This window comes from Canis lupus, chromosome 8 (assembly GCF_048164855.1).
Source record: "Canis lupus baileyi chromosome 8, mCanLup2.hap1, whole genome shotgun sequence".
In the NCBI taxonomy this organism is placed as follows: domain Eukaryota; kingdom Metazoa; phylum Chordata; class Mammalia; order Carnivora; family Canidae; genus Canis; species Canis lupus.
The window spans coordinates 62,857,672-62,885,491 of record NC_132845.1 but is presented as its reverse complement, the minus strand read 5'-3'; the positions used below and the strand labels follow the sequence as shown (position 1 = coordinate 62,885,491).

General features: G+C 50.8%; 1 protein-coding gene and 1 long non-coding RNA gene across 3 annotated transcripts; one reads left to right on the top strand and one right to left on the bottom strand.

Annotated features, from left to right (window-relative positions):
• Positions 1-799: 799 nt before the first annotated feature.
• EIF3B (eukaryotic translation initiation factor 3 subunit B) lies at positions 800-23,473 on the bottom strand. Of its 2 annotated transcripts, XR_012035763.1 has the most exons (20): positions 23,007-23,433; positions 18,426-18,618; positions 16,455-16,574; positions 16,088-16,145; positions 15,765-15,893; positions 15,339-15,496; positions 12,315-12,446; positions 12,160-12,226; positions 11,731-11,777; positions 10,495-10,705; positions 9,086-9,158; positions 8,171-8,293; positions 6,676-6,754; positions 5,778-5,916; positions 3,773-3,898; positions 3,594-3,671; positions 3,134-3,242; positions 2,770-2,886; positions 2,359-2,461; positions 800-2,140 (listed from the first exon to the last, which is right to left on the bottom strand). XR_012035763.1 is itself a non-coding variant. In XM_072836760.1 (19 exons), the coding sequence occupies exons 1-18, from the start codon at positions 23,416-23,418 to the stop codon at positions 2,783-2,785; spliced, it is 2,358 nt and encodes a 785-aa protein (XP_072692861.1). In that variant the 5' UTR covers positions 23,419-23,473; the 3' UTR covers positions 800-2,140; positions 2,770-2,782. The 2 variants fall into 2 exon arrangements, 1 of the variants encoding a protein (XP_072692861.1); XM_072836760.1 differs by lacking the exon at positions 2,359-2,461 and having other exon boundaries at positions 23,007-23,473.
• Positions 23,474-23,571: 98 nt separating this feature from the next.
• LOC140638803 (uncharacterized) lies at positions 23,572-25,981 on the top strand. The gene is made up of 2 exons (XR_012035764.1): positions 23,572-24,147; positions 25,364-25,981. It is a non-coding gene; the product is annotated as an uncharacterized lncRNA (long non-coding RNA).
• The last annotated feature ends 1,839 nt before the right edge of the window (positions 25,982-27,820 follow it).

The window sequence follows — 27,820 nt, the reverse complement described above, 5'->3', positions numbered from 1 at the left end:
CCTTCTACAGTAACCTTGAAGTGACCTTCTGGTTTCTGTTGAGGACGTGCTTTTTAACTGCCTTTCCCAGGCTGGCTGCCAATCTGCACCACACTCTGGGCTGGAGTGGCATCAACCATCAGCTGTGTGCATGGACAGGGAAGCCGCAACACCGGGACCCACAACACAGGCCGCCCCCGCCAGGTCATGAAGCAGCGTGCCTGCCTTAGGAGAGCCAGAACAGTGCACACGCTGCTCCTACATTTGATTAAAGACATGGTGGTCAGTCTGACAATACGGTAAGTTCAAACCCAAGAATTCCAACTTGGGAGATTGCAGCCTTGAGCTAGAAGGCCCACAGAGGCCAGTCCAGAGGCAGGCACCAGGCCTGAGCTCAGGTGACTCCCTCCAAGTCACCATGGCTGTCCCAGCCTGCTCCTGTGCTCTTATGGACATCAGGTCAATGCTAGCTCTATATGACGTCCCCACTCCATCACTGAGGCAAGGGGACAGACGAGATCCTCCCACCTAATGTCCATATCACCCTTCCACAAAGGCTCTGGGCTGACTCACAGGAGGCCGCCAAAGGAGCCCAAGGATCTGCTTTCCACACAAGAGCAAACACCTACAAGTCCTGCCAGCCTCTAGAGACAGGACCAGGATGGCAGGCCCACACAGGGAGCCGGGAACTGTGCCCACCCCAATGCCCCAGCCAGAGGAGCCAGAGTGCAGGGGCCACCCCAGCCCAGCCCCGCAAGATGGGTCAGGCCATCTCTCTGCCTGGGAAATTCATTTCTACAGAACAGAACAAGCACAAGCATTTCAGAAATCCTTTTATTAACAAATTATGTAAAACAATTACAACTAGCAAGTTTAAAACAATCAAAAGTAAATTTTTTGAAAACTCTGTTAAAAATGTGTGAGAATGACCAAAGCCTGTACCCTCCTCTTACCATCAAATGTAAAACCTAGGTCTTGGCACGATGAGGTTTAAAGGACATGAGCACACACACACACACACAGTGGACCCCACACACCAATGGGGCATCAGGACAGCAATGACTGAACAGGGGCTGGAGTGCCAAGTGTGCCTCATGGCCGGGCCCAGGCCACAGCAGACCGCCTGCCTGCTCCTCCAGCACAGCCCTATGGGGCAGGGACTGCCAGGCCCCTCCAATCCCACAACACTTCAGGCTCATGCGAGCCCTGGCTGGTAAATGTGGTGTGCCCGTCCTATGCTCTGCTGCTTCCCAGACGAAGAGTCAGGCTCCCGGAGACAGAAGTGGAGCAGCAGAAACTTCATGAGGCACCAATGGGAAGCAGAGGTTCAGGTTACATTGACTCGTTCAACCCTCTTTTCAGAATAAAGTTAAATATTCAGAGGACCACGTGACAGTGGCTAAAGTGACAATTCTCATAGACTTTAAACGTGTAGGACTCCAAGAAAAAGTCTAGAGGGATTTTTCTCACCAGGTGAAAAGAGCATGGAAAACAAAAACAGAGTATTTTTTTTTTGCACTGATGGGACTGTGCTCAGCTGAAAATGCATGACCTTACGCAAGGCTGGAGGCCTCCCTCCTTACCAGGTCAGCCTCGTGGGCAAGCAGCAGGCGGGTGTGCTGAGCCCTGAGGGCCGCCATGGTCAGGGCAGGGACTACAGGCACCAGATTCAAGGCCGCTATCTACGTTTAAAGAGAGGAGAAAGACAGTGTTTTCATACAGGTTTGCTTTTATTTCCACACTCAGCCCGTTGAGAGAACCTGGCACAACCTGAATGGCACCAGGACACTGTGGAGTGCTGCCTCCCTGTTGCGTCCTGGACACAGCCACACTGGCCCACGCACACGGGACAGACAAGTCCTTGAGGGGAGACGGCTCGGCTGTGCACTTCAGGAGGCCGAGGGGCCACTGTGGCAGTGCACGAGAGTGTGAGTAACAAACACTGGTGGCGTGATTTTAAAAACCCCAAACAAGAAAAAATTTAAAGTAGTGCCTTCCATCCTCCCCTGCGGTGGAGACCAGGGGTTAAAGGCACAGTAATGTGTGGAAGATGGGGGAGTCCGGGAGCACAGTCTAGAGCAAGAAAAAGCACAGGTGAGAATTCAGGCATTGTGCAGGCTTCTCGCAGGACAACCTGGTTCCAGCACAAGACGTGGGGACACTGCAAAAAGGAAGCAAGTGTTCAGTCTCTGCTCCATGCCTTGACAACAGGAGGCATGTTAGCAACAACGACCGCCGATGATGCCCCCAGACCATCTCAGAAGGCAAAAGAAAACCCCAAGCTCTGCTTCAACCTGATGCCCAAGGTGAATAGGAGCAGACGCCCCGGGGGAGCAGCCTCAACAGCAGATAGTTTATCTGAGGAGCTGTCATGCTCACCCGCTGGCCGCCCTGGGCACGATGGCTCTGGGTCCTCCTCGAGCGCTTACTGAGAAGTGTGAGTGCCCAGCCTTGCCGGACTGGCTTCTGAAGGCTCTCGTCTCTGCTGGGCACACCAAGGCCCTCTCACAGCCAAATGCCCAGAGATGGTTCGCAGCCAGCCTCCGTCCTCCCCCCAGCCCTGTGTCTTAGCCACACTCAAACCCCACTTGCTAGGTGCTTTGCTACTTTCGGAGAAAAGCTCCAGCTCTGACAGCCTGGGTGTGCACCGGACCCTCTGTGACTCCCACACAAGGGTCATATGGACCCCAATGCCATGAATCTGGGGGTTTCCTCACTCAAGGGACAACACAACAGGGGAGAGAGAATACCCACTAGGGTACTGCTCATCCCTGTCTGAAGAGGCCTTACCCCTGTGCTTAGGTCACTCCTGATTTCCCAGGGGGATGATCTCCTCAGTGACGAAGAACTCGATGGTCTCCTCTTCCCAGTCCTCCACGTTGCTGTCCAGCTCGTCGGTGTCCACGCCTGCAAGTAGGGGAGGAGGTAATGGGGTGTGTGCACACACATGCACACCCACCCACCCTCGTCAGCTGAGAGCCCAGAGTGATCACAGTAAGGTGCCCCGTGGGCGTGAACCTGCAACCATGGGAAACTCTGTGCTCTGACAATTTAAGGGTCTTTATGACACTTAACTGGAAAACTCACATAACAGGGGAGAAACACATTTTCACAGAGACGTATTCTAATATGCACATCCTCAGCTAACAGTTACCTCCTCGCAATTCCAGACGTTCACTCTTCTGCTCCATGTAGAGCTCCTGGGCCATTTTCCGGTATTTTCGGAAATCTTCCATCATGGTGCGTCTCCTCTCCACCAGTTCCTGAGCATGGAGTTGGGGAAAGTCATGGGGATGACAGGCCCCTCTCCACCACGGGGAGGGCCATGGCCAACAGTAATGCCTGCTGCAATGGCTGCCGTGAGGACCCCTCTATTCACAGAGGCTTTCAGGTCAGGACTGGAAGGACGTGCTCTCTTCCATCCCCTCAACTCAGGACCAATCCCTCCCGCATCTGGATGGCCAGCCACCCAGAGGTGCAGTAGGGTCCCACTAGTCTGTGTGCACGGCAGCAACACAGCAAGCACCTGCAGCAGATGAGCAACCCCCACGCAGACACTGCCATCCCCTCAGGCCTGATGCTGGCCCTTCCCTCAGTCGTGGGAGGAGGCTAACCTTTGAGGCTTTGGATTGGCTCAGACGATCCTTCTGTTCAAAGATCTTGGAGTATTTCTTCAGATCCTTTTTAATTTGCTGAAACAAAAACAAAGATGAGCCACCCAGAATTTAAACATTCAAAGCAAGAACCACAAATGAGAAGTTCCACATTCCCTTGACCCCAAGGGACCCTAGACCTTTATCTGATCCTGGCTCAGGAGCGTGGGGGGCCGAGGTCTCCACAGGAGCTGGCAAAAGCGGTCCTTGTTGTTCTTCTGCAGGAGGCGTCCTTGGAAAGTCCACAGCCAGTAAGCGTTGTCCACCTGCAAGAGGGCAGAGGCGCAAGCACTGCTCAGTGCCCTGAGTCATGGCAAGATGCAAGGCTCCAGGCACCTGTACCCTCACAGCACCAACCAAAACAAGCATCTCCTCCCGGTAGTCTGAGGGCCAACACCTGACAGTGCTGTAGGTATCTGGAAGAGACCTAAACACAAATATCTGCTTCCCAAGCCTGCATGCAGCAGGGGGAATGTAGTCCTTAAACCCAACAGGAAGACACCGTGCACCGTGCAAATAGCAGCAAGGACGGGCTCCCATAGCACGGGCTCTTTACTGGCCTGCAACCGGGAGCTCAAGCCAGAATATACACTAACTATGCCATGTAACACACCGTTTAGCTCAACTGACATCTTTTCCATGGTGACACTTTCCCAAAGAAGCAGGATCTGAATTTACATGCTGGTGTGATCCTGTTGCAGACCAGCACTTTAGTAGGAGTGTGTGGCATCTGACAAGAGCTCAACATTCTAAGAGATTTCAGCAACAGGCAGCACCCAAACACGTGCAGACATGCTCAGGAACAATCAGTGTGCTATTGCCAACATACAGATCATTCAAGATGCTGTGTTCAGTGGGGTTTGCTGAGCCTGAGCTGCTCTACATTCCTACGTCCTTACACAGAACTGCCCAAGCTTGAGCTCTCGGGTGCACAAGCTGGTTCAGGATCAGCTCAGGATCTTGATCAGCGAGAAACAGTCACTAAACGTAAAAGAGGACTGGCAGAGCAGTGGGCAAGGGAGCACCGCTGCAGACACACCAGCACATGCACACACAGAACGGGCTTTGTACACACGCTCTCGCGCTTATAGAACATGGCAATTCTTAAGTTTTTCAGATACGGACATTTGAGATTAAAGAAACATATACACACAGGTGTTCACAGCCTTTCAGGAGCCCTGAAGGTAGTGGCCCTCCTCTGGTGGCTATGTGCTGCTCAGTCACCCAGCAAAGCCAACTAACAAGGACCACATGCCAGGCAGAGCCACAGAAAAGGCCCCTGGCCACACAATGCTGTGCCCTGGCAGCAAAAACAAGAAAGGAAGGGGTAATAAGTACTGGGAAAATCCAGAGTGGGCAGGCTGAGTGGCGTCCCGTGGCAGAAGCACCATGCGCACAGGAACTACATTCCAAGCAGAAGAGATATACAGAGGCCATGTATGGTCAGGCCACACAAGCGGAGGGAGCCACAGAGAGTCTACTGAGCCGGGCACCTGATAAAGGGGGTCCAAATCGCAACCTTCATGAGGATGAAATAAAGAGTGTGGATGGCAAAGCACATCCTCCTTCTGCCTCCATCCAAGCCAGAGAGGCCAGTGAGGGAGTGAGTGCTCAATGGTGGGTGGGGGAGAAACTATACCATGAAGAGGTCCCAGGCCCCGGCACAGAGGAAAGGGGCCTGGGCACAGGCTGCCGTTGGCCTAAGACATGCTCCGACTTAGTAAAGAGATACCAAGTAATGCCAACCAAGTCATGAAGAACTGGCTGTCTCACGTGCGCTGCTGAAGGGCTTTCTAGTATTTTATTTATGAGAAAGACAGAGAGAGAGAGAGAGAGGCAGAGACACAGGCAGAGGGAGAAGCAGGCTCCATGTGGGGAGCCTGACGTGGGAGTCGATCCCAGGACTCCAGGATCCAGGATCAGGATCAGGATCAGGATCACTTCACCCCTGGGCTGAAGGTGGTGCTAAACTGCTGTGCCACCCAAGGAATCCCCTCAAGGGCTTTTTGAAGCAGCTGGGCAGGGCAGCAAAGAACTAACAGATCACCAGCAGTGCCCACCCCAAGGAGACCCAGGAGAAGAGGTGACACCAGGCCTATCACAGCCAAGTCTCACACTGCACCCAGGCTACACAGGACCCCATACCTTATGGCTCCACCAGGACACAGAGGTGACAACGTAGCGTCCAGTAGGGTCCCACTCCACGTCAGAGGCCATGTAGTGCTCTGCAATGTTCATGACTGTACAGTCCGAGGTGTCAACAAAAGCCAAGGCACCATTCATACTGGGGAGACAGAGCATGGTCAGCATGCACAAAGAACCCCATCTATGCACACACCATCATGGTATCCTGCTACTTCAAGGCTCTAGGGTGGGCTTGGGAGCCTCGGGCATTCCTTGCCTGCTAACTCATCATTAAGGAGGAAGTGATCCAGGACCCCTCTCTCTCCTAAGATTGTTGGGAATGGAGACATGGAAAGGATACGTGGTAGAACCATGAGTGTGTGGAGTAGTTTTCATTGCAATTACCTGAGGCCAAACCTCTAAAACACAGTAAGCATCACCCATAAAGTCAGGAAAGCGAACCATTGCGTGTTCTGTTAACACACAGGCAGACACAGGATCTTCATACCCCACACGCTGCTGAGATGGCAGGAGAGCAAGGAGCACAGGAGGGTTAGCACTGCCACAACTCATGGTCACACTGCACAGAGACTGGCTCATAGCCATCTGCTTAAACAGCCTTCCCACAAGAGAACCAGAGTCACTGCCCTCCAGAAAAAGGTCTTGCTCAACCATGAGGAAACCACAACATTCACACGTCTTCAGGGCACAGACTGAAAACACTTGCAAAGGATGGCTTACGTTGACCTGGTTTTGGCCTAAACTCCCATCCAAAAAAACACCTGTGTCGGTCCTTCCATGCAAGAACACTCAGTGTGGAGGAACCTCCGTGACTCGCGGGGCCCCAGTCAGGGCCTGCGCAGTGGCCCAAAGAGCGTTGCTGACAATGAGCAGATGGCACCAGGCAGCAGAAACCCACCTCCTTAGGCCAGCCAACACGACAAACTGTCCCTGGGGGCTCCAGAAGATGGTATTTGCCTGCTGCTTATCAAACATTTCTGAAAACAAAGAGAATGTCCGTTAAGTCTTTATAAAGTGCTGAAGCCGGGATGCGGCCAAGACTCTGCCCTGTGCGTGTCTACATGCGTGCGCCAGACCCACCTGCTGCCTGTGAAAACGACTGTGGAAAACCCATGGTCTGAGTACATGTTAAGTTGTGAACTACGCTTCAAGAAAAATGAGAGAGCAGGAAATTCTTTTAAACTATGCTACCATTTATAGCAACATTTCACGTTCAAAACCATCTGTTTCCCAGGGAAGCTCGACAGAAATCACTGTAAACAGTCACGAGATCTCTATGTGAGGGCGAGTAACCCACAACCCCGACCAAGTACAGAGACATGAGACCCAAAACCCCAAGATCTATTCTTCCAGTGACTCAAACACCTTTTTCAAACTTTGGAGTCCTAAACGTTTGAAAACCATCTCTCCCTCTGTCCTACGAGGACCCTGAGGAGCCCCCCTGGAGAGTGGACACTTAACGCTTAGGCTTAAGTCCACAGGTCTCCACTTGAGGATACAAAGTAAACCCCCCAGCCTGATGTGGGCCTGCAGAGGATCCGTGGATGGGCCGAGGGGGACAGAGAGCTGTGGAAAAGTGGCACAATTGGCAGGCAGGATTCTGAGATTACATTGAAGGAGAAAATTCTTAATATGTCCGTGAATCACCACAGACGTGTTAGCAGGACACATGTGGTCATCCCTTCAAGGCGGATGACACAGAGCAATCAGGGGTGGAAGGCACTTCTACACCATTTACAAAACCGCTTTCTAATCAGAGACCAGTATGGTGGCCTGTTATGGCCCCTCTTTCCTCTTAAGTCACAGGGAATGGATACTGCAGTTTTGTGACAGCCAGCCTGTCTCCCACAAACACCGTTGAGCTCCTGGCATTCCCTCAGGATAAGCTCAGCACCCAAGCTGTCAGGTACAGGGACACACTTACCATCCTTCCCACAAGGAAGCCATGCACAAAGGGCCCAAGGTGGCACAACCGTGTCCATCACCTCAGTCCCCACATGACAGAAATGCTACGGCTCAGTGAGGACCTATTTCACGCTGAGCTCTGTGGGAAGGACCCAGGATGCCCCGGAAGAGCCACTGCGGGCAGGAGGTCAGTGCTCACAAGCCCTGCCCCGCTAGGGGAGGCCAAGGAACAAGAGGAGCCCCCCTTGCAGGCAGAGCAGAGCACAGTGGGGACATGGGGTCCCCAGCCCAGAGACAATAGCTGTGGCTGCAAGAGGGCAAGTGCCTCCTCTCAGAAACCCCCTGTGAAGGGCCCAGCAGCAGCTCCCCAAGATCACTGCCGGGGTGGCCACCATGAGGAAAGCCAGAGCTCAGGGGCCCTCTTGGCTGTCCTGAGGCCCTATCCATCCGTTGTCTTGTGCGCCCCTCAACAGGGTGAGGCTACTTACTGATAAGCTCAATCTTCCCGTTGTTCTTCACGTGGTAGAAGGAAACGGATATCCGAGGAGCCTCCCCATGCAACACGGCAAACTTACTCCCGTTCGGCTCCCAGGCGAAGGCTATGATGGTTTCTGTAATCACCAGAGAGTAAGCCTGTTTGGTTGTTTAACAAAGTTAACTATTGTCCCTGATCAAACATTCCTGGCACAGCCTTCACTACTCAACCAGAGGAACGCCCCAAATTCTTAAATTCATTAAAACAACACAGTGGGCCTAGGAACAAAGGTGCAGGACTTGCGTGAGACCACCCGGGCCCAACAGGAACACAGCTGCAGGGTGCCCCGCTTGTTGGTGCTCGCCACTGTGCTCAGTATAGGGCTCCTCAGCCCCCCAGCAGCTAGCAGGATAGGTGGCCAGGCTTGACCGTCGCTCAGTCTCTTCTCCCCCTCCCCATTGTCCTCCTCTCCCTTGCAAAACAGAATACACAACTAAAACACGAAACACAACCAATGACACAGACTCCACTTCCCACCTAGAAGTGGCAGCACAGCACCCTATCAGTTTTCAGAGACCCAGAATAAAGCTCTCGTCAACCGAGAACTTGTCACAGGAAAAGCCCTTCTGTGGCTGGCCACTGAAAGCGTCCTGAAAACCCATTCCCCGCACATGATCTTAGGGGGAAACTGGCCAGGACCACTGCTCCTCTGGCAAGGCAGATCGGGTGAGGGTATGAAGGGGGTATGGGCCATGTCACATGGCGGCCAAAAGGGCCAGAGGGAAACTTGAACCAAGAGGGGGGTGTTTAGGCCTGGGAGGCAGATGGCACACATGGTCAGGGCCACAGCCACCCGCTCAGGCAGGAGTACAGAGCGCCCCAGCTGCACCCCAGGACCACCAACCACGAGGGACCCCATGGGACTTGCCTTTCATTTCCACCACGTCGACTGGTACCTGTTTTTCCCTCATTCGGAAAATTTCAAAATTTGTAACAACGCCCTGTTCAGGAGAGAAAATGAGGGAATGAAATGGTGGAAACTGAAAGCATGAAGGAACTGTCCCATGAAAACAATATAATAGCATGAAAAACATTTACATGGCTGGTAAAGATGTGCAAACATATATACGTGATGGAAATCAACCCAGCAGGATCAAGCAAGCACCCTGCACCACCAGAGACACCCACAGGTGCAGTCCTTGCAGGGTCCCCTTCCAGCCTGCCCGCCACATTCCTAACAGAGAGGCTCAGGGCTCTGCCCTGCAGCTTGTCTACAAAACTGGTGCCCTCAAGATGCCTAGGTGGCTCAGTGGCTGAGCATCTGCCTTTGGCTCAGGGTGTGATCCCGGGGTCTGGAGATCAAGTCCCACATTGGGCTCCCTATAAGAAGCCTGCTTCTCCCTCTGCCTATCTTATGAATAAATAAATAAAATCTTTAAAAAAAGAAAAAACTAAACCGTGGTGCCCTCGAGAGCAAGATAGGGGAGAAATAATTTCAAAACAGCAGATGCCCTGCAGTGGCTCTTCCAAACACTGGTGTTTAATAAAAACCAAGATTCGGGACACCTGGGTAGCTCAGCGGTTGAGCATCTGCCTTTGGCTCAAGATGTGATGCTGGGGTCTGGGATCAAGTCCCACATCAGGCTCCTTGTGGGGAGCCTGCTTCTCCCTCTGCCTGGGTCTCTGCCACTCAGTCACTCTCACGAATAAATAAAATCTTAAAAAAAAAAAAAAGAAAAAAAAAAAAAGAAACCAGGATGCTGCATCATCTAAGACAGCCAAAAGGTGAAAATGACATGCAGGTCCACCCACAAGCGACTACACCCAGGCTGGGGCAGCCACCCAGTAGAGTGCTGCTCAGCCCTGATGTGGAATGAGGTGCAGACACCTGCCATAGCCTGGATGAGCCCGAAAATGTGCTCAGTGAGGGAAGCCAGCCACCAAAAGCCACACACTATGCCTACATTCCCACCAAATCTCCCAGACAAACCCACACAGAAAGAAGGCAGAGTAGTGGGTGTCAGGAGCCAAGGGGAGTGTAGTGCTGGGGAGCTGATGGGTGTGGAGAAAAGTTTCTCTTTTCGGGTGATAAAAACGCTCTAGAATGAAGATTGTGCAGAGGGCCGCTCAGGTCAGTGAAAGTATCATAAACCCATGTGGACAGGTGACCCACCCCTTGTGACCTAAAGGTGACAAGAGCTCCAGGTAGGACAGGCCAGCTAACTGCCTTCGGTAACCAGCCGGTCTCCAGGTGACCCAGAAACTCAAACAATTAATCCGTTAACACTTTTCAAGCAGGAGACCAGCATGGAGCTGGAAGGAGTGGCATCCACTCACCTGGGTTCCCTTGGGAGTCCTATCCACTTTAACACACAAGTAATCTCCATTTTTCTGCCAATGTAGCTTGCAGTCCACGACATTGAACAAATTCCTAACCCTGATTTCTTGTCTAGTAGGGAGCTGCATCAGGGTCACCCTGGCCGGGATATCTTTGTCCTCAGGCACCCAAAAAGCTATGATGTTACCACCAGGAGACCAAGAGAAGTCCCTGCAGAACAAAGGAAATAGTGTTAGCAAGGACTGACTGAGATGCTGACAGAAAGCACAGCAAGGAACAAGCTCATCGGCTGGAAACAAGCTCTGTGCTGGCGCTTTGCCACCACACGGCAACAGCCAGCCTTCCTGGAGAGCTCTGCCCATCTGGACCCCCACCACCCAGGGCATCAGTATGCCCACTCTGCCAGCGAAGAGAGACAGTGGGGCTCCCCACTGCCCCGGGCAAACACCCCTGAAGCCCTACCAGGCTCCCAGCCGCCACACTGGGCAGCTGTGGGGTGAACAGACTGAACTGAGGCTGCTGGACTCCAATGGATGCCTGGCACTCACTATGGCACTAAGGGAAAACCACAGCTCGGGGGTGTGAGAGGATCTGGAAGTAGGAGGACACTGCCCTCTGCCATGCAGCTGCCTAGAAGCTAGGTGCCCTCGTGGACCATCCATGAGCTCACACATGCAACAACTACCTCTACTGTGACGCTGACTGAGAGCCAAGTCCTGCTTTAGTTTGTATCAAAAACCACCATCGTACCAAAAAACATCAACACAAAAGGAGTCAGAACCACTGGTGTCCCTGCACTACTGGCACTTCTCTGCAGACAAGCCATCCTCAGTGTTCACGTAAGCAAGTGTGCCTGCCTTGGGCCATCACACCACCCCATGGCCAGCAGAGTATACATGAAACCTTTCCTCTAAGGGGAGACCTTCCTCCTCCCCCATGCCTACCCCCTGCCTCGCCCTCCCCAAGGACAGCAGCCATGGCTCAGGTCCCAAGGCAAGAACAGGAAACAAGGCAGAGCCAAAAGCCTGTGGCTTCACCAAGGACCTACATGCAGGATGGGCAACTGTGGGCCATGAGGCCGGCAAAGTCACGGAGCCCAACAAGCAGGCCCGTGGCTACAGTGCCACTCCTGAGGCCAAAGCATCTGTATGGCGTTTGCTTCAGTGGACTAAGAGCAAAGCACTAAGGGAGGGAGCACTAGTACCTACTGCCCACCTATAAGAACATTCACTTACTTTATGCCAGAGATCTTCAAGCTTTTCTTGTCCAAAAGGCCCATAGACTACAGAAAAACAAGGGTTACAACTGAGTTAAATCATGCCATCTCCATAACACATGTGAATTTTCACAAAAGGGAAAGAGGCAACTCTGGAATGAGCCCACCAAGTAAACCTAGCAGGGGCACACAACAAGGAAACAACTCATCCATGGCAGCAGAACACCCGTCTCCCCCTATCCCAGACCGCCGGCAGCACAAGTGGGGGGCACTTTGGAGGACAGAACCCAGGGAGCAGCCACGGGAGAGGGGAGCTGAGCTTCTCTCGTGCTGCACACAGAAAGCTGCTCTTCTCTTCTCTTCCCTTCGCCCATGAAACAAGGGAAGCACTGCGTCTCCCGCAGCTCCCACCAGGCCAGGCCACCACTCAGGAAACCATGTCACTTACGGGAGTTTCATAGATGCTAAGAGTGTCGAGGGTCATTCTGGCAAAAAATTTACCATCATGGCTCCACCTGAAGAGAAGAAAAGTGCCAGGCACTGTCATGGAAAGAAAAGGCTGTGACAGGCGCACCATGGGCTGTCGCTTGTTTGTTTACTCACTTAAAGATAGGCCAATGGGCTGAGCTCTCGCAGTGAAAACCCCTCTTCTTCTGCCCGGTCAAGATGTCCCAAATGATGATGGCCTGAGGGTCATCCTGAGTGCCCATCAGGGGGCTGAATGTCACCAGGTATCTGTAATAAAAAAGATGCTGTCTACAATCCTGTCCACTGCCCCACTTCTCTTCCCCAAGTGTCCCACCGGGTGCAAATAAGGTGAGCAGCACCTGCACCCACCATGCCTCCGCTCTGGACAGCAAAAGGCCCTGGTAAGGCTGCCTGAATAAGCAGCCGCCTCTGTCTCCAAATCCCAGCTGCCGGGCAATGCTCTCCCACTAGAACCCGCTCCAACCACAGAACAGACCATCCCCAAGGCACACAGTCACTCCAAGGGCCCCCTTAAAGTGTTTCTCCACAAAATCAGGACCACAAAAGACCCAACAGATTCCAAACCGAAGTCTGTTTATGAGCTCTAAAAGGCATGGCATACAAATTCTACTTGATTTTCATCAACCTTTACTTAGGATAAGAAAAGAAACAGAACAGCTACATGTGTTTCAAAACCCCACATACATCCAGCACAACTTCTGTGTCTCAGGCTTCTCAGTTACCTGACACTAGCTTGTCTACACCCAGGGCACACGTTCACGTTGCTTACACACAATGCCACCACCTAAACCAGGTGCTCTCTCAGAACAGGAGGCAGGAAAGGTAGAAACAAACTCCAGGAGAAAAAACAGCGAATGGCCTTGTCCGGGTGCCCACGGGGGCCTCCTGTTCCTTTTCTCATCCTAACGATAAGGCCTGTATCACCTCCCTGCACAAGTTTTAGGAAGCTCCCTATACGGACCTACCCCGAACACCTACATAGAAGTGAGATAAACATGCTGAACTACGGTTTCTTCATGGAAACGCCTCGATTTGATAATTAACTGAAAAATAAACTTTTCACACTAATTGTAGGACCAAAGCACGCACTTGCTCCCAACGCAATGTTTCCCGTGTGAGGCACCTTGTAGAATCCCAGGGATGCGACAATGAGGAAGACGGTCCAGGTGCGGCCCTTCAGTGGACAGAGCTCTATACACACGAGTTACAGCCGCAGACATACATCTGGGATACAGGTGGACCAATGCCTGCCAGACCGGGGGCTCCTCCCCACACACCATCTGAGCCAGAGCTCAGGAGTCTCCCATGAATCTGGTTCTAGCAAGCTGCTGCAGGGAGCAGCTCAAGTATTGGGAGCCAAGTGCTTGTGAATTCTTGAGTCCGCCAAGAACAACACATGCCAGAAAAACTAAAGTTTTTTTTATCAAAACTTCTATCAAAAGTTCTTTAGTTTTACCAAAACTCTTGAACGTCCATCATGTAAAACTCACTTTTTTTTTTTAAAGATTTTATTTATTTATTCATGAAAGACACAGGAAGAGACAGAGGCAGAGGCAAAGGGAGAAGCAGGCTCCATGCAGGGAGCCTGACATGGGACTTGATCCCGGGTCTCCAGGATCAGACCCCGGGCTGAAGGTGGCGCTAAACCGCTGAGCCACCCGGGCTGCCCAAAACTTATGGTTTATGGGAAAACACAAGGAGGGAGGGAACCAGTTCTGTGATGCCCTGAGGAAGGATTGGGCACACCCCCTGGGGCCCATCTTCCTCACAAGCCACCATGAAACACAACACAGGAAGGGCAGGCAGCAAAGGGTGACAGGCAGATCTGGGTTTGAACAACTAGCCACAAATGACAGTGACCAGGGGACAGTTGGGGAACCAGAGTGCACGTGGACATTAGACGATGCTGAGGGAGCCAGTCAGGGCTGCTGAGTGGGGGCAAAGAACACACAGAATACACACCCACACCTGCAGCGATGCCTACCTTCCTAGAGACTTGTCACATATGCAAAACTCCCAGAATAGTTTTGAAATAAACATGGCAAAATAAAAAATCGTCAGAGCAAGATATTTAGGATGTAGTTACTAAAGTCCCCTAATTTTTAAGGTGTCAGAAAAATTTTATACCAAAAAACTCAAAAGCAGGCGTGCCTGGGTGGCTCAGTTGGTTAAGTGTCTGCCTCCAGCCTAGGTCATGATCTCAGGGTCCTGTGATCAAGCTCCACATTGGGCTCCCTGCTGCAGGTAGTGTGCTTTTCTTTTTCACTCTGCCCCTCCCCCCAACCCATGCTCACTCTTTCTCTCAAATAAATAAAGACCCTTAAAAAAATACATAAAAAAGAAACTCAAAAGTAGAGCAGGTACAGGTAAGCCACGTTTCAGGAGCCCAGAGATACCAGGGCCAGGGCCTGAGTTCCTGATGAACTCACAACGTGTGGCAGAAGGCTGAATTGCTCTGGACAGCAGGGAACCTGACAGGGAAGGCTCAGCGACAGCCCAGAGCAGGGGGCACAAAGCAGCAGTCGGGGAGGGCATTCGGACTAAAGCCATAGGTAGATAGGACAAAAAACACTGCCTGGCCGTGGGAATGTTCCTTCCCAGCTCCTGGTCTGCACCTGCTCCCACAAACCTCTGCTCCATTACACATGAGGAAATGCCACTCACAATGAGATTATAGGCACAATACACAACCCTGGACTAGATCTAGAACTGAAGGAGCAGATGTTTTACAAAGGATATTACTGGATCAAGGGAAATATGGGAGCAAGGTAGCACATAAGTAAAAAGTAGTAGATCGATGTTCAATCTCCTTAAGTCTGACCGGCACCAGGGACAGGTTAAGGGTATTCCCTGCCGCTAGAAATGCATACGGTGGGTGAGGGGTGGGAGACACGGGGACATGATGCTTCTGCTCACTCCCAATGGCTTAGGAGAAAATCCTGTGTGTCTACGTGGAGAAACAATAAAGCACACCCAATGATGTGCTAACCAAGGAACACTGGTAAAGAGCTCCTTTTACTCTTGCTGCAATCCTTCAACTCAGTTTGAAATTACTGCAAGATATAAGGTTTACAATCAGGTGCAGGGCCCAGCACAAAGGAAGAGAATGGGCTCCGCCCGCCTTTCCTAACCGCTTACCTTTCACAAGGTGAGAAGTCAATGAGCTGAACCCCTTGGTGGCTGAATCTCTGGATTTGTTTGAATTTCTCTCCCCCCCAGAGAGCAATGCCTCGCTGATGGAAAGTGGCCAGGTAAGTGCCCTTAGGAGACCAGCGCACGTATGTCTCTGTCCATCTCTGCAGGAAAGGTCAGAGCTGGTGTTAACAGGACCACAAAAAGCCAGCACAAAGACTTCTTCTGTAAAGAACCGACTCCTCAGACTCCGAACTGGAAATTACAAAAAGCCTCTTCACGTCTCGTGGCTTATTTCAAAGCCAAAAGAATGAACAATGTTGCTCTCAGAAATGTGATAGGAAAGACATGACACTTCCCCTGCCCTGGTACCCAGGTTCCCAGTTACAGAAACACAGAGTAAATAATCCCCACATGGCAGCAAGTACCCACCGCCCTCTCTTCGATAGAGACAGGGTCCTTCACGTCGTTCCAGAATATTGAAGTACGGTCCCCACTCTCAAATATGACACTGTACTGATCTCTGCATTCTGCCTCTTCGAGCCAGTAACGTAAATTCCCCTGGAAAAAGAACCAAAGGCAAGGGACAGAGTATGTCTCATCACCGTTCACCCAAGAAGCCATATTCCTGCCTGATGCCCCTGGAGACCTGACCGACTCAGGGCAGCAGCTGCCAATGCCTGAGGCGCTCACCCCCGCAAGCCACGGGGCTACCTAGCCTTTCTTTCAAGCACATATAGACTCCATTAACGTACCAAGTCTTTGAAAGGTTGTTTCTCTGGAATATCCCACTCATCACTGATGGTCATATACCTAGAATAAAGGAAACACTAATGAGAAACATGCGCACAACTACAAGGGGTGGTAGCAACACTGGGAGTTCTGAGCCACAGGCAGTGTGGGGCGGCCCCTTGCCCACTGGGGTGGTGGTGGGAATAATGGGCGAGGGATCCTTGTGGTGAGGGTGCTACTGGTCAGGATTGCCAGGGGAGGGGATGGAAAACATTCCCACAGTGGTTTGCCTGGGGACAGGGCTACCAGGAAGGCGCCCCACACCGCCCCAGAGGTGCTAAGCCTCTCATGTCCGGTGAAGATCCGGATCATAACCAGGCCAGAACTTACTTGTCAAAGTCTGTGAACAGGTTGACTCTGAACGTGTGCTGCTTGTCCAGCTTGTAGCCATCAGCATTTTTCACAGCATCCAAGGCGTGGGCAGGAGATGCGTATTCCAGGAATGTATACCTGAATCAAGACAAGACCATTTTGCACAACTTCAGACTCTAAGACTGGGCAGGCCATGCTCAACACACCAAGACCCGTCCACGTTACTGTAAGCACCATCAAGGCCAGTGACCCATCTACCACATCCCCAAGAGTCAACTCACGAGAGCACAGGGCTTCCCTAAACACAAACGAAATCCTAACAGAAGATCCAAAGTCTTTCAGGCCACAATCACAAGTTACACAAGTTAATTAAAATGTTTACCATGTAACAGTTTCACAGATGTACACCTGTCAAATTTATGAGATTATACACTTTAAGACTAAGCAACTGTATTATACAGCAAATTTCAAATAAAGCTATTAAAAATCTTGAGACCATGCACAGTCTAATATTGTGCATTAAGAGCAAAATTATAAAGGGCAACTCTCTCAGGTCTCCTCATTCTTCAGAAGCCTTGTATTATCAGCTTACTATTGCTCAATAAACTCTGCTTTGCTACAAATAAAAATAAATTTTACAAACTTTAAAAGAATAAAAGCAAAATTATGGGGGCTCCTGGGTGACAGAGTTAAGTGTCAATCTTTGTTTCAGCTCAGGTCCTGATCTCAGGATCATGAGATCAAGCTCTGTGTCGGGCTCTGCGCACTCAGCACAGTCTGCTTGGGACTCTTTCTCCTCCCTCTGCCCCTCCCCACCAAATAAATAAATGGATTCCTCATGGAAAGTAAAATTTTAAAGGCTTTCAGTGAGTGCTTCATAACAAAACATACAAGACAAGCAACTGCTGGTCAAAAAGAGATTATCCTTCAGGATAACAATGTATCCTACAATGTATCCTTTCTACATTGTTTCTGAAATAGAAAAGGCAAGGAGCATAACCTGTATTTGGCAGTTAAAAAAAAAAAAAAAAAAAGATTTCTTTAAATCTGAGGTAGTTCCAAAATCTGAATTTAAAAAGTCTAAGTTTTATCATCTTCTCATTCCTGCCTTGTACTCTGAGGCCAGTGTCACATGAAATTCTAATGGAGAATTCTGACAAGCTTGTAGAGCAGCAAACAGAACTCGTTCTGTGGGCTGAGTGAAAACGGCTGAGAATCACCCAAACATAATTTGACATTGTCTACTTGGACTACACATGGGCATTTTAAGCAAGCCAATTCCATTCCAAGTGTATAGCAAGGAAAGGCTCACACCTCTTCTAAAGGGGATGGGTCCAAGACTGTCCCTAACTGCAAAATGCTAAATGTCAACTGACAGAACTGCTGATTATACAACAGAATAGCACAGCCCTGAAAATGAAGGAGCTACAATCACTTTTATAATACAGAACCTCACATTAAATTTAAAAAGTGAATTCTAGGACTCGTACCTCATGCTACCATTTTTAATAGTTGCACCATTTTAGGTTAACAGTAGAAAAAAAGTTGCTAATTAAGCAGTGACACACTGCTTTCACCTAAACTGTAAGAAGTATCCCCATTTCAGAGATATGAATGAGGAGGAAAAAGAATCTTAGAATCAATAAAATACCATATGTAAAATTTTCCTGAAATTTTGTCAGCTTCCAATCTGTTGGTCCCCTTTATTCAGGATGTATCTTGTATCAGTTACTACTCTGATGGCAGAAGATTTAAATTCCAAGCTCTGATTTCTTAAGAATTTAGCAGCCAACTCACAATACCCAAATTCAGGATCACCTACATCTCCTCCTGCCTGTGGAGCTCTCAGCTGAGGGAGGCAGAATGAACAGAGGCAGACGTGCCAGGTGAGGGTGCACCGTGTGTGTGTGTGTGTGTGTGTGTGTGTCCACAGGGACCCCAGTGCCACCTGGTTGCCACCAAAGGGTGTCAGGGACCAATACCACTCACCCTTTTGTCTTTCCATCCTCCTCTGGATAAAAATCATTTGTGATTTTCCCAAACTTGGAAAAGATCTTATGGATGACATTTTTGAGCTTCTCCAGGCGGTCGGGTCCCACCTGAGGAACGTTGTCGACTACAATCACCGAGTCGATCCCGTCGGCCTCCTGGGGCCGGTCCTTGAGAATGTCTCCCAGCAGTTCTGTACAGGTGAAAGATTTGACAAATTACTTTTTTTTGTCCAAGCAAAACATTAATACGGTTAGCACGCTAAAGAAATTCCGAAGAAGTAAAAAGTGAATAAGCACTTTCACTATGAACAAAAGATCATGACCCTGAACTGACTCAAAATTTAAACTTGAAAAAGTTAGGAAGATTTTAACTCTTCATGCTCCCTTTGTCCATCAATATGTCCATTCATTCCTGAAAATAATGGAAGATTTTAAATGATTTTTTCTTTTTATGCAGAATGCCAACAAAGAGAACAGCTTTTCTCAGGGAAAGCAGGGTGGGGGCTTTCTGACCCACCCTGAATGCAGACCCACCCTGAATGCAAACCCACCAGCAGGCACTTTCTTCCCATTCAGGTTAAGACAAAACAAACAACTCTTTATGTAAAATAGCCTCAGCCTAGTAAGAAGAGGAGATTAGAGAATCCACAGGTTCCTGAGAGCAAATGGCAAAGGGACCTGGGATCCCTGGGATTCCATGAGATGCCTCAGGATGCTGGAGAGGCACCAGCCATTCAGATAGTAAGTCCACAAATGTTTAGGACTGTGCTCAAGACACATTAAGCAGTACATGTTAACCACTATTTTCATAACTACATTCAAAAATTGAAAACTTAAACAACAACAAAACCCCAAACTAAAAACGTATTGTTCACATCACCTACTTTAAAAATTAAAATTTTAGGGATACCTGAATGGCTCAGCGGTTTAGTGCCTGCCTTCCGCCCAAGACATGGTCCTGAACTTCTGGGATAGAGTCTTACATCAGGCTCCCTGCATGGAGCCTGCTTCTCTCTGCCTATGTCTCTGCCTCTCATGAATAAATAAATAAAATCTTAAAAAAAAATTAAAATTTCAGTATTCAACATCTTAAGTACGCAAACATCTTAGATTTCCTTCATTTGCATAAGGTGAATGGCTAGGTAAGAGAAAGAAAAGAACAAGTGTGGAAGGACCAGGAAAAGCAGCTCTTGGGGAGCAGATCACAGGTGTGAGAATGGACATGGTACAGTCTGTCCAGAAGATTCAAAGCCACCTGGGTGCTGCCTACTGCTGTCTACCTCAGGCCTGCTGCTGGAGACGGACATTCAGAGGTCAAATGAGTTACCAGAGAACATTTAATATAAATTCTGCACAAATCCTTAACCTAATTAGTTGCTAGTCTAGAAAGCTATAAAGTTACAAAGAGCACTGGCTGCATTAGGAGCTCAAACCGATCAAAGATGCTGTCAGAGCCACTGACAGATGAAGCTACAGCAGTACATACAGCCAAAAGGAGAAACAGCTGAGGAATGTGGTGGCTTTTACTTGTGTACCTGCATGTCCTAGAACTCAATTATTACTCCAAGTTCTGAATTCTATTCAAGAATTTCAACATGTTATCCAGGATACGTGCCCATAACTATTCCTTCCTATATGTCATTCTAAGTTAATATGTACTTTCTCTACTTTTGTACTGGAAAGTTCCCATACAAAAAAGGTCAAAAAAATTTTTCAAAGTTGAAAAAAGTCTTTTAATTTCAAGAAGCAAGCTATTACAAACTATCTAATTAATTCCAACACTTTCATGAATATTAAAAGCATTACTGTAAAAAAAAAAAAAAAAAAGCAATTGCCTCTCAAATTCCAAAGAGTCTAAAATTGAGAGCAAAGAGAAAAAATGAAGAGGCTCTAACTAAAGTCACAGCGATAAGAGACATCTTCACCACTGAGGCTAGAGTCAGCTCCTTGAGTCGTTTTTAAAGTTCACTTAACATACAATTAAATGGCCTGTTTAGCCTGATCTGAATTTACAAGGTTTACAATAATAAGCTCAGCTTTTATATAAACTGTGGACTCCTTCTCACAATCTTTAAGTGTCTCATTTATGAGAATGTGCCCATGTACAGTATGGGAGTAAGAGCAGCAACCGCAAAATGGAGAGAGACATCCTTCATCGTCACCAGCCCGTGTATCTGGTCACTCCTGCCCAATGGATTCCCAACCTGCCTCCGAGAGAAACAAAGAAGCAATTCTCAAAACTAAATGCCAAATGTAAAGATAAATAATACTTGATAGGGCCCAAAAGAAAATATCTTGAGATAAAAACTTTATCTTGGGTGCCCGGGTGGCTGAGCCGTTTAAGCATCTGCCTTCAGCTCAAGTCATGATCTCAAGGTCCTGGGATCCCACCTGCATAGGGCTCCCTGCTCAACAGGGAGGTGGGGGTGGGGGTGGGGGTGGGGGTGGTATGGTGTTGGTTGTATCTGCTTCTCCCTGCTTGCTCACACCCTCTCAAATAAATAACAAAATCTTAAAAAAAAAAAAAAAAAAAAAAAAAACCTTTGTCATGTACTTGTCTGGCTGAGCATCAAAGGCAGCTGAAAATTTAAACAGATGACCTTGGGAACAATGCAACTGAGTTACAGTATAGCGTCTCAGAATTAGGAGTCAGGATGATCTCACTGGAGTATGCTGGCACCTCAAGAGGGTTCTTCATGAGACCCAGTCTGCTTTCAAAAGAACCCATCCGGGATCCCTGGGTGGCGCAGCGGTTTGGTGCCTGCCTTTGGCCCAGGGCGCGATCCTGGAGACCCGGGATCAAATCCCACGTCAGGCTCCCGGTGCATGGAGCCTGCTTCTCCCTCTGCCTATGTCTCTGCCTCTCTCTCTCTGACTATCATAAATAAAAAAAATAAAAAATAAAAAAATAAAAAAAATAAAAAGAACCCACCCATACCTTCTGCATCTCACTCTGACCCCGCAGGGCAGTTCTCATTAAACACAAAACATACTTGGGATCCTGACCCCAACCAGTTGGCCATGTGCCCAGTGTTAGTTCCCCAAGACCAGGAGCCTCTCAGGTCACTCTGACCAAAGCAACAGGATCCCAACACCCTCCTGGTGGTCACCTGGCCTGGCTGGCTTGTGCCCACATAAGTGTCCTGACAACTGTCACACAGCCCAGTTCTAGAAATAATTCATGTGGCAGAAAACTTGTGCTCAAACAATTGCTCTTAAAAAAAAAAAAAAACAACTATAGGGGCAGCCCCGGTGGCTCAGTGGTTTAGCGCCTGCCTTCGGCCCGGGGCGTGATCCTGGAGTCCAGGATCGAGTCCCACATCAGGCTCCCTGCCTGGAGCCTGCTTCTCCCTCTGCCTGTGTCTCTGCCTCTCTGTCTCTGAGTAAATAAATAAAATCTTAAAAACAAACAAACAAACAAAACTACAGAGCAAACACTCAGGGGCTCAAAATGGACTTTCAACCGAAATCTTTGATTTTAAAATATAAGAAAAACTGTAGTAAAAATGACTGCGGGTGCCAGCAACACTGTATCCTAGTAAATTCTTAGGCACCTACCCTGACCTACCCCAGCAGGAGCAGCACATCTTCTCACAGGAAGGGGACTGCAGCTAGACCATTGGCCCAAAGATCTCCTGGCTCTGCAGCCTTTCCTGCTGTTCAAGCTATGCTGTCTCTTAGAACAGTGACAATAACATGTAGCTCTTTAATACTACGTCTAAATTAAAAGAAAACAATGCTGTCAGTTCCCTAAGTTTTCTTTCTCGTTTTACTTGACATTCTTTGATTGCGACAGTCTCAGGGTTATCGGATACATCTCAAAAAAAAAGAAAAAAAGAAAAGAGAGTATCCTAACATGACACCTTCTTTTCTTGGCACAGCCTTAGCCAGGTTACTGACGTCGCATCCTTGCTATTTTACTATTACGTAAAGGAACCTGCTGTTGTGCTTGAAAGAGTTCAAATGGCTAAAAACAAAACATAAACAGTAACGAATGGGATTAACCAGAAGTCATTGAGGGGAACAAAGCTCTCAGGCCAGAAGCGGACGGACACCTGTAAACTGAATCAAGGTTAAAAAAAAAAAAAAAAGTGCAAAGCAAGCTACAGGGAATGCCACCGGATCCCGGGGGGACCAACTTCAACAGCGGGATGGGGGTGTGCGCACAGCCTGAGAGGGGCCCTAGCAGAGGCTTCCGTGGAACGGACTCAAGGACCCCGGCTCGGCCAGCACCTGTTGGAAGGGACAGCAGCGCATCAACCCCACGGCGCGTCCACGCGGCACCGCCTGCGGGTCCCCCTGGGCGCCGGCCTGCAGACGAGGCTGCCACCCGAGGCCGTGCGGCTTGTGGAGGCCCCGCTCTGCTCGCCCCGAACTGGCCTCGGCTCCAGCTCGCCCTCCAGTCCCTGGCCCCAGGGCTCGCGGGGGCTCCCAGGTGGCCGGCCCTCCCCGCCCTCCCCCGCCTTGTTTTGGAGAAAACAGACGAGGAGACGCAGGCGCGCCCAGAAGGCCATCCCCACGGCGGGACGACCAGTGCGGCGCGGGGACGCCCTCCGCCCCCAGCCCCGCGCCGCCTCACCTTCCTCGCTCACGTCGTCCACGAAGTCCTCGGGGTCGCTGAAGGAGGGCTCGTCCGCGCCGCCGTCCTCCCCGCCCGCCCCCTCGGACCGGGCCTCGGCCGCCGCGTCCCCGGCCTGCTCCGCCGGGGCCTCGCCCGCAGCCGGGGCGGGGGCTGGGGGCTCCTCGGGCGGCGGCGAGGGCGCGCCCGGGGCGGAGGCCGCCCTCTCCTCCGCGGCGGCCGCGGGCTCGGCCGGCTCGTCGGGCTCCGGCCCGGCCTCGTCGTCCTCGCCGCTCGCCGCCTCCTGCGCGCCGGGCCCCGGGGGCCGCGGCGGCTCCTCCCCCGGCGGCGGCTCAGCGGCCGGCTGCTGCTGCACGGGCTCGGCCCGCTGCTCGGCCGCCTCGGGCGCCGCCACGTTCTCCGCGTCCTGCATGGGCCCGCCGCTGCCTCCTCGCCCGTCCGCGCCGCGCTTCCGACTCTCCCAGGCCGCCCCGCGCGCCGCCTGCCGCCGGGCCATGTGCGTGCGGCGGGCCGGCCCACGCGGCTCGCGGAGGGGGCGCGCCCACGCCCCGAAGCTCCCGGCGCGCCTCGGCGGGCCCGGGGCCCGAAGGCGTGCCCACTGCCGACCGCCGCAGCGCGCCCATGACCAGCGCGAGCTCAGCGCCCGGAACCACCCGCTGGGCTGGATCCGCACACGCCCCGCAGCCAGAGCCCCCCCCCCCGGCCGCGGCCACCGGATGGTTCAGCCCAACATGGCAGCCAGCCCCGGCCTCCTCCCGGCGGGCACCGCGCCGAGGGACCAAACCATTGGGTGACGCCGAGGGAGGCACGAGGACGCGCGGCTCAGGAGCTTTAACTGCACGAACGCAGAACTCCAAAGTATGTACTAGAAAAAGATGCAAGTTCGACGAACGCCCTTGACTGTGACATCTGAGCCTTTCGTCAGACACGTGTTTCTCTTACAGGGGTCAGTTCCCCCTCTCCGTGTCGGCTTTTAGGCTCGTCCACTGACTGGGCAAAGGATGGACGATTCCAAAACGTAAAAGCAAACTCGTGGCGACTCAGAGCTGGCCCGCACTACTGGAAAGATGACTGCCTAGCGCGTTATCAAAATGAAGCAGAGTGGCTTGGCTCACTTATGCCCGAGAGCACGGCGGCAACGGTAATCCCGCCGCCCCCCCCTGCCGACGGGCACCGTGGTTCGGCCTGCGAAGGCCTCCGCCCTCAGACGCGGGGGCGCGGGTGTCACGTGTGCAGGCGGGGCGGGGCCTGCCGCCGTGGGGGCGGGGCCTGCCGCCGCAGGGTGGGTCCTACCGGTTCTGGTCCACTGCGGCGGGAGGGGCCGCTCCGCGCGGGTGTCCTGTGAGGCCCTAGAAAGACCGCGATGGGGGCGGGCGGGGGTCGATGTGTCCCGGGGTCCCTCCACTGCGCAGGGAAAGCGGCCAGAGCTACCTGGAATGGCAGGTGTACTTTCCCTCCGTTGGGAGCACACGTGGCTGGTTTTACACAGAGGGTCCTGGGGTTGCCTGACACTGGCTTCGGGTCCTCGCCCTCCTGCCCCTGGCCGCATGGCCTCTCTGCCTCAGTTTCCCCGTCTGCGCAGGCAGACTGGTTCCCGCCAGAGGTCAGAGTTCGCCCACTTCCTGGCTGCACCTGCAGTTATCACCCATCACTGGGTCTGCAAGCCCTTGTCTTGCAGAAAGGGCTGAGGATGGCAGACCCACCCGCACAGAGCAAGTATTTCGCGGAGAAGCTTGTAAACAACTGACCTGAACCTGGCAGCTGGAGGGGCTGTAGAGAAGGCTCTGAGGTGTGCATGGGGGCCATGGAGGGCTGGCTGCTCCTTACTGCTTCCCCATCCGAGGTGGGGCTGGAACTCATGACCCCAAGATCAAGAGTCCCATGTTCTTCAGACTGAGCCAAGCAGGCGCCCCTAGCTTTGTCATGCCCTTCAACCCTGGTCGTGTGAATGTCCTCCAATGCACAACCACCTATGTATGCTTTTAGAAGACATCTCTGGTGTTGTAGAGAGCGCCCCCCAGACCGTCCACCATCCACCACCCCCAGAGGCCCGTCCTGACCCTGTTAGGGGCCTGAGCAGAGTGGACGCTGTTGGGGGTGCGGCGGTGAGCAAGGAATGCCTGATTCTGGCCATCCCAGAATTACAGTGTTAAGGGACACAATGTTCAGGAATCAAAGTGTCCCAGAAGTGGCCACAAGTGTTCTTATGTGACAGGTTCATAAATGCCAAGCTAAAACCCGGTCCCCTGCAGTGCAGGTGCGCTTTGTCACCCTGAAGAATAGGACATGGCGCAAGTGACACTGTGCCCCCTCCAAATCTAGATCCTAAATATGATAAAGGCTGTCACTTCTCTCAGGTCACTGGCTTGGAAAGAAGCTAGCCACCGTGTGCTCAGGACACTCAAGCAATCTGTGGCAGGGCCCCAGTCAGGAGGCGCTGACCTCCCCAGCTGATGTCACCGGGTAGTCAGACAGGAAAAGTGGACGTGGACCCCAGCCCCTGTCCACGTCCTGGGAGGCCTCAAGAAATCAGACCTGCTCGCACCTTGACCCTGGACATCCAGGCTCCAGAACTGTGAGACCTAGATTTCTGCTGTTCAAACATCTGCTCCTGGATATTCTGTGATGGCAGCCCTAGCAGACAAGCACGATTCGCAAATACGTTAGGTACCCAGAGAAAAAGCTAGAAGGAGACGTGTGACCTGAAAACAGGCTCTGATGAGATAAGTCGGTTGAAGATGTTGATCAAAGAAAAGTGATCACCATAGAATGGAGGTGGCAGGTTTGTCACTGTTCCCTGTAAAGTTCTTTCAACTTTTCTTTTTTTTTTTCTTTCAACTTTTCTATGTGTTTGTAAATTTTATAGTAAACAATTGGGGAGAACTGAGGAGCCAGCTTCAAGTGTTCCCCCCTCTGGGACCATTCTAGCTTCTAAAGAATAAAAAAAAGCCGTGTATGATCTCAGGTGAATATCATAGAGCATCCTGTCATTATTCTGAAAATAAATGAAAGACTCAAGCAAAAAGTAATTAGTCTTGCCTTTATTTTGCCTTATTACAAGGTATGATAGTTGACTCTATCGAGAATTTTAGCTAATAAAAAAAAGAATTTTAGCTAATAAGGGACATCTGGGTGACTCAGCAGTTGAACGTGTCTGTCTTTGGCTCACGGCGTGATTCCGGGGTCCTGGGATCGAGTCCCACATTGGGATCCCCACAAGGAGCCTGCTTCTCCCTCTCCCTGTGTCCCTGCCTCTCTCTCTGTATCTTTCATGAATAAATAAAATTTAAAAATTAAAAAAAAAGAATTTTAGCTAAAAAATGCAAAAGGATGAGTAAAACTAAAGAAGCAACCTTTGTGACCCTTATAAAATAACAATGTTTGCTGGGAGAGAGTAGGGAGTCTGTCCTGGGAGGGACCAGGGTCCAAATTTCAACAGCCGGTCTGAAGGCTATAATTCTCCCTCCACACACTGCTTTAGTTATATCCCACATTATTACGTTGTGTTTTCTGTTGAAAACGGTTTCTAATTTCTATCATGATTTCTTCTCAGACCCACGGTTTATTTGGAAAAGTGTCACTGATTTCCAGGTATTTGAGGATTTTCCAGGTATGTTTCCAGAATCAGTTTCTCGTGTAATTACATGGTGACCAGACACCATACTTTGTACAATGTCAATCCTTTTTGAAATTTTAGGTTTGGGGGAGCCTGGGTGGCTCAGTTGAGGAAGCATCCTGTTTCTCCCTCTGCCCCTCCCCCTCCCCATGATCACTCCCTCATGCAGGCATGTGTGCGTGCGCTCTCTCTCTCTCTCTCTCTCAAATAAATAAAATCTTAAAAAAGAAATGGGAGATTTGTTTTGTGACCGTAACATGTCCCACCCTGGTGAACATTCCTCAACCACTTGCAAGAGGCACTGCCACAATCAGGTGGAGTGTTCAGTATGTGTCAGGTCCAGTGGGTAGGCAGCACAGTTCAGATGTAAAACCTTCCTGATTTTCTGTTTTCAGTGGTCCTACCATTGCTCAGAGACAGGGGGTCACAATCTCCAGTTCTAGTGATGGGTTTGTGTTTCCTCCCATCTTGTCCCTTTCTTCCTATGCTGTCGTGTTCCGGAGCAGTGAGGGCCACTCTGCCTTTTTGATGAGTTGGCCTCTTTTACTGTTTTGAATATTCCTTTTTATTCCTGCTAATGTGTCCTATTCTGGAGTTTGTTGTGTCTGATACTAATCTAGCCACCTTCCAGCTGCTTTTGCCTGGTGTCTGCATAGTGTAATCAGACAGTTGTGTCCCCTAAAAGAATGAGTTCCAGCCCCAGCCCCAGCCTCGTGAATGGGGCCTTATTTGGACATAGGGTCTTGGCAGATGTCATCAAGTTAGGTGAAGTCACAGGGGATTAGAGCAGGCCCTAATCCAGTGACGGGTGTCCTTGTGAGAAGCAGGACATTTGGACAGAAGCACAAGAGAGTACCAATGTGAGGATTGAGAGAGAGGAGGCGGTTGGTCCACAGGCCAAGAACAGTCAGGGATTGCGGGCAGGATGCCGGGAGAGGCAGGGGCGATGGATTCCCCTCGGAGCATCCGCAAGGAACAGGCCCGCTGACACCTTCGTTTCCAACGTCCCACCTCCAGAGCTGAGAGAATAAATTTGTTATTTTTAACTCCCCACTTTGTGTTCACTGTCATCTATCTATAGCTTGATATTTAAAGAGGGTTTTATAGACAGCGTGTAGTAGGATCTTACTTTTTAAATCCCATATGTTCATCTTGGCTTTTAACAAGAATGTTTATCTCATTTCCATCTGATGTAATT